The sequence below is a fragment of the Dermacentor albipictus genome, chromosome 9 (genome assembly GCF_038994185.2).
Source record: "Dermacentor albipictus isolate Rhodes 1998 colony chromosome 9, USDA_Dalb.pri_finalv2, whole genome shotgun sequence".
Lineage (NCBI taxonomy): Eukaryota > Metazoa > Arthropoda > Arachnida > Ixodida > Ixodidae > Dermacentor > Dermacentor albipictus.
Window position 1 is genome coordinate 114260934 of NC_091829.1, and position 7260 is coordinate 114268193.

The following is a 7260-nucleotide window of genomic DNA, read 5'->3' on the forward strand; positions in this document are numbered from 1 at the left end:
TGATCTTCTGCAATCCGTGTTCATTGACGATGCACAAATCTGTGCTGTTAATGCGAATTACTTCTGGAGACTGATACTTTCGCATGCGTGGACATCATTTCTTTCCCAGTATAATATGTGAGAATAAATTCAAAAGCGTTGTGACGAGCCTTGGCTGACAGATATTGGCCAGATTTAGTTGATCCACTTCACAACACAAGAAGAAAATTAACCAATGATTGTGCCTGGAAGGTATTTCTTTCATGCTTGCCGCCGCTGTACATGTAGACTAGGATAAATGTGGTACTAAACTTAACCACATGTTAGATATTTCAAAACGACTCGTACATCGAAATAATGATATGTAACGTTTTGATGGCGAAGACTGGTATTTATTTAGCAACAACACTTTCCTACATAAAAAGTTCTCATTATGATTGCTTGGCGCTGTCGTGCGCGGGCGATGTCCCAGCGCTTCAAAAAATGAATAGAAGTTGGCAAGGTCAACGTCGCAGAAATAGACCGCTTCGTAAACACGGCACAATTCAGCGGGCTCTGCTCCCTGGTTTGACAAATGCAGCCGAGCGGCCAGCGAACCTGCGAGAAAGCACGAACACATCCCACTTGCATGCTAAGTCGGAAAAGAGGGCTACTGGGGCAACACTTCTCCTCCCTGATGCACACCCTCTCCCTCTATCTTACGACCTTATCAGTGACGTCACGAAGCCATTGTTTCGTATGAGCATGTTTTACCGTTGGATACCCGGCAGACGTCATATCGGCATGCAGCCGAGCGTCTCAAGTGGGTTTTAAGGAATTCAGCACCCGAGTAACAATTGTGACAATGGCATGAAAGAGTGATCAAGAGAGCATAAAAACCTACGGTAACAGCAGGTTTCATTTTCACAAGCGCGAAGTACACCACTACCGCCCTATAAGAGAGCCAACAGCTCTATTCCGATTCATTTCGAGAAACAAGAATTTTCTCCTAAAGTTTGCGAAAGCTCTCAAAAGCAGCCACAAAGAAGTTACGCCCAAAACAAATAGATACGCTCCATTCGCCTGCACCAACTGAACCAGTGCGTCACAAGGTGCTGCACTCTGCCCTTCCTTTCAGCGGTGCGCCAATGGTGTTATATGAACCGCGCCATTCGTTTTAAAAGTTGCTGCCAATGTGCAGGGCTGGTTCTCGATTTTGCTACTGTCGCTGCCAACTTGGTGCAAACGTATAGATGCGCAACAGTAGCGCAACAGAAGGCAAAGGACACATGCGCGAGCACCGTTAAAACCGCGGCTACATTCATCTTCGTGTCTATGCAAGTACGTGTGTGTTTGCGCCTGTGAAGCCGATCATGACAGCATTTTAGGACTTCACAAACGTCCGCATTCCGTGCACATTAGTCTGAAAAAAGAAACGCCGGCACAGCGTCTGCAATTTAACTTTCCGTCAGATTGTCGCGCTGTGCTAGTACCAAAGAAATTGAGTTGCACAATGTTTATCTTGTCGTGAACCACGTGAACTGGTTCACAATGCTGCAGGGGAATCGAGCAGACCTAATAACAGCAGCACCTTCGGCCTTCAGGTCGGTAGCATGGCGCCAGAAGGCGCCACTATCCAACTTGCGAAAACGCTTGGCCATACTGAGCGAATTAGCACTTCACTACAGATCCGAAGAGAGCAAAAAAAAAGTTCACAAGACAGTGCGAACAAAATTGTGCAGCAAACAGTGATCAGAATAATAATAAAAGAAATTTTTTAAAAATGCACCACATCGCGAGTGAAGGAAGAACTCGCTGTGTGTCATGTTTTTTTGTATTATTAAAACTATTTGAAATATTGGCAATCTGCCGCCGATAGCTTGCAAAGAATAATTTCTTTACAACGTTCTAATTTTCGATGGTTCTGCGCAACGTGCCTGATCACTTATAAAGTACGTGTTTTTGTAAATTGCTAAGCGGTGGGAAGAAATGTTTGCGTGTTCTCACTGTGCGTCCTAAGTGTTCTAAAAGATATACGAAATCTGGTGTGTCGCAATGACACTATATATTTGCTCAATAGGCTGTTCGTGTGTTAATGCAGAGGTTCCTTGTCAATAGTCCTAAAGAATTCTTGTTGCAACGCGTCTATCGTACGTAAATTTTCACGCGGTACAGTTGCCGAAACTATTTGAAAATTCTTAACTCTATAATAGAAGAATGATGTGTTTTGTATGATCATAATGCGAGATGGCAGTATGTGAAAATTACAGTTATTCACACCAAACAATTGTTTAACCTCGTTCAGCAAAACAGAGACGGGGACATTCCATGACATGTTTTTTTTTTTAAGTAGGACGCCTACAACGTATTGAAGTAAGTGACAGTGTCAACGTGCGTTGATGTATATTAAGTATATTTTTTCTATATATTGTCACGTGGTGGTGACGTTAAGAACACAGTAGCAATACTGTGAAAGACAAAACCAACTTTTACTGGGCGAACTTGTGCCCACAAAACAGGCTATACTTATAGCACAACGATAGCGCCGAACACGGTTGGCGATCGTTGAAAATCTGATCAGCGGGTCAAGGGCGTCGGATTTTATAGATCAATTGTGGAATGTTCCAGATTAACCGATGGGACCCACGTGCCTTCCACAAAGTCCCACACCATTTGCGTCGCGCATACATGCAATCAGATTACACAAGTTGCGGTGAAAGACAGTGGAGGGAACCATCGATAACATTCGAGAAACTTCTTTTACATGCAGGTGCGTCCTGCGCTGCACGATAACATTTGTTAGGCGGCCAAACGTGGTCGCCCGATAAAGATAAGTGCACGTGTCATTACCCCCCTCTTAAATAGCATCGACCCGATTCTTAAAACAGACGAAAGTAATAAATAAGCACTCGTAGCAAAGAAAACAACAAAATAAGGGAAGTTCGTTAGCGTCCGTAAAACGGTTTAAGACGCACCATGTGGACCACTTCAGGTCGTGCGTGGCGCCGCTGTGAATGCGAAATACCGTCTGGCACGACCTCATAGTCCAGAGCGCCAATACGTCGGATGACCTCGTAGGGTCCGAAATAGCGTCGCAGTAGTTTCTCACTCAGTCCTCGTCGGCGTATCGGGGTCCATAGCCAAACACGGTCGCCGGGCTGGTACTCTACGAAGCATCGTCGTAGGTTGTAGTGTCGGCTGTCGGTACGCTGCTGGTTTTTGATCCGCAGGCGGGCGAGTTGTCGGCCTTCTTTGGCGCGCTGGAGATAGGTAGCGACGTCAAGATTCTCTTCCCCAGTGACGTGCAGCAACATGGCGTCGAGCATCGTCGTCGGGTTCCTGCCGTAAACCAACTTGAACGGCGTGATCTGTGTTGTTTCTTGCACCGCCGTGTTGTAAGCGAATGTTACGTACGTCAGGACGGCATCCCACGTCTTGTGTTCGACGTCGACGTACATCGCTAGCACGTCGGCGAGGGTCTTATTCAGCCGATCCGTAAGACCATTCATCTGCGGGTGCTAGGCCATCGTCCTCCTGTGCCTTGTCTGACTGTAGTTCAGAATGGCTTGAGTGAGCTCCGCTGCAAAGGCCGTTCCTCTGTCGGTAATGAGGATATCTGGAGCGCCACGTCGCAGCAGGATGTTTTCGACAAAAAATTTCGCCACTTCGGCAGCGCTACCTTTCGGCAGTGCTTTAGTTTCAGCGAAGCGGGTGAGGTAGTCCGCCGCCACGACGATCCACTTATTTCCGGTTGTTGACGTCGGAAAGGGTTCCAGGAAGTCCATCCCGATCTGCTGGAATGGTCGGCAAGGAGGCTCGATTGGCTGTAGTAATCCGACTGGCCTTGTCGGCGGTGTCTTGCGTCGCTGACAGTCTCGGCATGTTCTGACATAACGGGCGACGTCGGCGCTCAGGTGCAGCCAATAATACTTTTCTTGTATCCGCGATAGTGTCCGCGAATATCCTAGGTGTCCAGCGGTCGGATGGTCATGTAGTGCATGCAACACTTCTGGATGAAGTCCTGACGGGATAACAAGAAGGTAGTTGGTGCGGACTGGTGAGAAGTTCTTCTTCACGAGTAGATTGTTTTGAAGCGTGAAGGAAGATAATCGGCGTTTAAATGCCCTGGGAATAACGTCGGCGTGCCCTTCCAAATATTTGACGAGGCCTTTTAGCTCCGCGTCTGCCCGTTGCTGTGAAGCGAAGTCTTCCGCGCTTATCATTCCAAATAAGACGTCGTGATTCTCGTCGTCTTGCGGCGGTGGGTCAATGGAGGCGCGTGATAGGCAATCGGCATTGGAGTGTTTTCGTCCGGACTTGTAGGTGACAGTGATGTCGTATTCTTGTAGTCTGAGTCTCCACCGCGCCAGTCGTCCTCTAGGATCCTTTATATTCTCTAGCCAAGACAACGCGTGATGGTCACTGACGACTTTGTATGGCCTGCCATAAAGATAAGGGCGAAATTTAGCTGTAGCCCAAACGATGGCGAGGCATTCCTTTTCGGTCGTAGAATAGTTGCCTTCCGCTTTTGACAGCGACCGGCTAGTGTAAGCTATCACCTGTTCGACTCCGTTTCTCCTCTGGACTAGAACGGCACCGAGGCCTAGGCTACTGGCGTCAGTAGGGATTTCTGTATCGGCGTACTCGTCGAAGTGCGCAAGTACCAGCGGCGACTGCATGCGTCGTTTGAGTTCTTCAAATGCGTCGGCCTGCGGTGTTTCCCACTTGAACTCATCACATTTAGTTAGACGTACCAACAGCTCGGCGATGCGTAAAAAGTCCTTGACAAAGCGCCTATAGTAGGCACACATGCCAACGAATCTACGCACTGCCTTCTTGTTGATAGGTTGCGGGAACCGTGCGATTACAGCTGTGTTTTGCGGGTCTGGACGGACACCAGATTTGCTGATTACGTGGCCTAGGAGCAGAAGCTAATCGCAAGCGAAGCGGCATTTTTCCGGCTTCACAGTAAGCCCTGATGACTTGATGGCTTCTAGTACTGTCGCAAGCCGCTTCAGTGAATCGTCGAAATTGCCGGCGAAGACGACGGCGTCATCCAAATAAACGAGACAGGTCTGCCACTTCAATCCTGCTAATACTGTGTCCATGACGCGCTGGAACGTTGCAAGCGCCGAGCACAGTCCGAATGGCATAACCTTGAACTCGTAGAGGCTGTCTGGCGTGATGAAGGCGGTCTTTTCGCCATTCCTTTTGTCGACTTCTATTTGCCAGTAGCCAGACTTGAGGTCCATCGATGAGAAGTATTCAGCATTGCAGAGCCGATCCAATGCGTCGTCTATCCGTCGGAGGGGGTATGCGTCTTTCTTCGTGATTTTGTTCAATCGACGATAATCGTCGCAGAAACGTAGGGTTCCGTCCTTTTTCTTCACTAAAACAACTGGAGACACCCACGGCCTTTTCGACGGCTGGATAATGTCGTCGCGCAGCATTTCGTCGACATGGTGTCTTATAGCTTCGCGTTCTCGTGTGGAAACCCGGTAAGGGCTCTGGCGGAGTGGTCGAGCGCACTCTTCGGTTATTATGCGATGCTTTGCGACTGGGGTTTGTCGAATCCTCGATGACGTCGAAAAGGAGTCTTTGTATCGTCGAAGCAGACTTCTGAGCTGTTGCTTCTTAATCACGGGGAGACTTGGATTTATGTCGAAGTCTGGCTCGGGAACTATGGTCGTCGGGGTAGATGCGACAGAATCCGAGAGGACAAACGCATCGCTGGTTTCCTGAATTTCCTCGATGTATGCGATCGTCGTGCCCTTGTTGATGTGCTTGAACTCCTGGCTGAAGTTTGTCAGCAACACCTTCGTGTTTCCTCCGTGCAGTCGAGCGATCCCTCTTGCGACGCAAATTTCACGGTCGTGCAGTAGACATCGGTCGCCTTCGATGACGCCTTCTACGTCAGCGGGTGTTTCGGGGCCGACCGGAATGACAATGCTGGAGCGAGGCGGGATGCTCACTTGATCTTCAAGCACCCTCAAAGCGTGGTGACTACGAGGGCTCTCCGGCGGTATCGCTTGATCTTCAGACAGCATTATTGACTTCAACTTCAGGTCGATGATTGCGCCGTGTTGGTTCAGGAAGTCCATGCCGAGAATGACGTCTCGTGAACACTGTTGGAGGATAACGAAGGTGGCAGGGTAAGTCCGGTCATGAACGGTAATTCTCGCCGTGCAGACTCCAGACTTCGTAATGAGCTGTCCTCCAGCGGTTCGAATTTGAGGGCCTTCCCATGCAGTTTTAACTTTCTTCAAGTGGGCGGCGATGTGTGCACTCATTACGGAGTAATCAGCCCCTGTGTCCACTAAGGCGGTAAATGCGTGGCCGTCGAGAAGCACGTCGAGGTCGGTGGTCGTTTGTCTGGCGTTGCAGTCAGGTCTTGGCGTCGGATCACGGCTTCGTCGTGTTAAACTGAAGCTGGAACGTCGCGTCGTCAGGTTGTCTTTCGTCGTCGTATTCTTTGCTTCCAGACTTCGCCGGGACGGTGGCGTGTCGTTATGTCGTCGAGGTAGTTTCTTCGGCGTCTTCGTCGGCGGAGGAGGATCTTCGTCAGTTCGACGAAAAGCAACCGCACCTCCATCGGTTGCTGCTTTTAGTTTTCCGGATATGGGCTCGGTAACCGGCCCCGGGCTGGGCCAGTGTATGGTCGGCGCTGCGGCGACAGGTAGCGGCCTGGTGATGGCGGACGCGACGGTCATCGAGAGCTCCACTGAGTAGCGGCGAGGTAGTCGGTGATATCGCGAGGGCGTTCAGCTTGCTGCGGGCGCGGAGCGTTGGCGGCGAAACCTTGCAGTCCCATCTCCCGGTATGGGTATCGTCGGTAGACGTGACCCGCTTCTCCGCAGTGGTAGCAGAGCGGGCGCTGGTCAGGAGCGCGCCAAACGTCTGTCTTCCTCGGGTAGCTGCGCTGGGCGACGGGTGAGCGTGCTGGCGGCGGCGGTGGTGGTCGACGGAATCGCGGTGTTACGGGGACCTGGCGCGGTCGTGGAGGGGGACCTTGACGGCGGGCGACGGCGGCGTATGTCGTCGTTTGCGGCTGTGGTTGCGGCAATTCAGGGGCTACTCCGAGTTGTTGTTGGACCTCCTCACGTACGGCGTTGGCCATCGACGCCACTTGAGGCTGTGATGACGGGAACAGCTTTTGCAGCTCCTCCCGCACGACCGCTCGGATAGTCTCGGGCAGATCTTCGGTGGCCAGTGACTGAACTCCGGCGTAGTTTGTCGAGTTAGAGCGTCGGTTGAATTGCCGGTTCCGCATTTACAGTGTCTTCTCGATGCTGGTGGCCTCGC

At 50.6% G+C, this 7260-nt stretch overlaps 1 protein-coding gene across 9 annotated transcripts in view; it reads right to left on the bottom strand.

Annotated features, from left to right (window-relative positions):
- Positions 1–357: 357 nt before the first annotated feature.
- Positions 358–7260, bottom strand: part of LOC135914605 (uncharacterized) — a 257330-nt gene continuing 250427 nt past the window's right edge. For 7 of the 9 annotated variants that reach the window (XM_065447520.2, XM_065447523.2, XM_065447528.2 and 4 more), the window contains exon 9: positions 358–576. In XM_065447520.2, coding sequence (XP_065303592.2) covers positions 376–576 — 201 coding nt within the window. In that variant the 3' untranslated portion in view covers positions 358–375. The remainder of the gene's footprint in view (positions 577–7260) is intronic. The other 2 variants (XM_070525271.1, XM_065447531.2) reach the window with 1 other exon arrangement.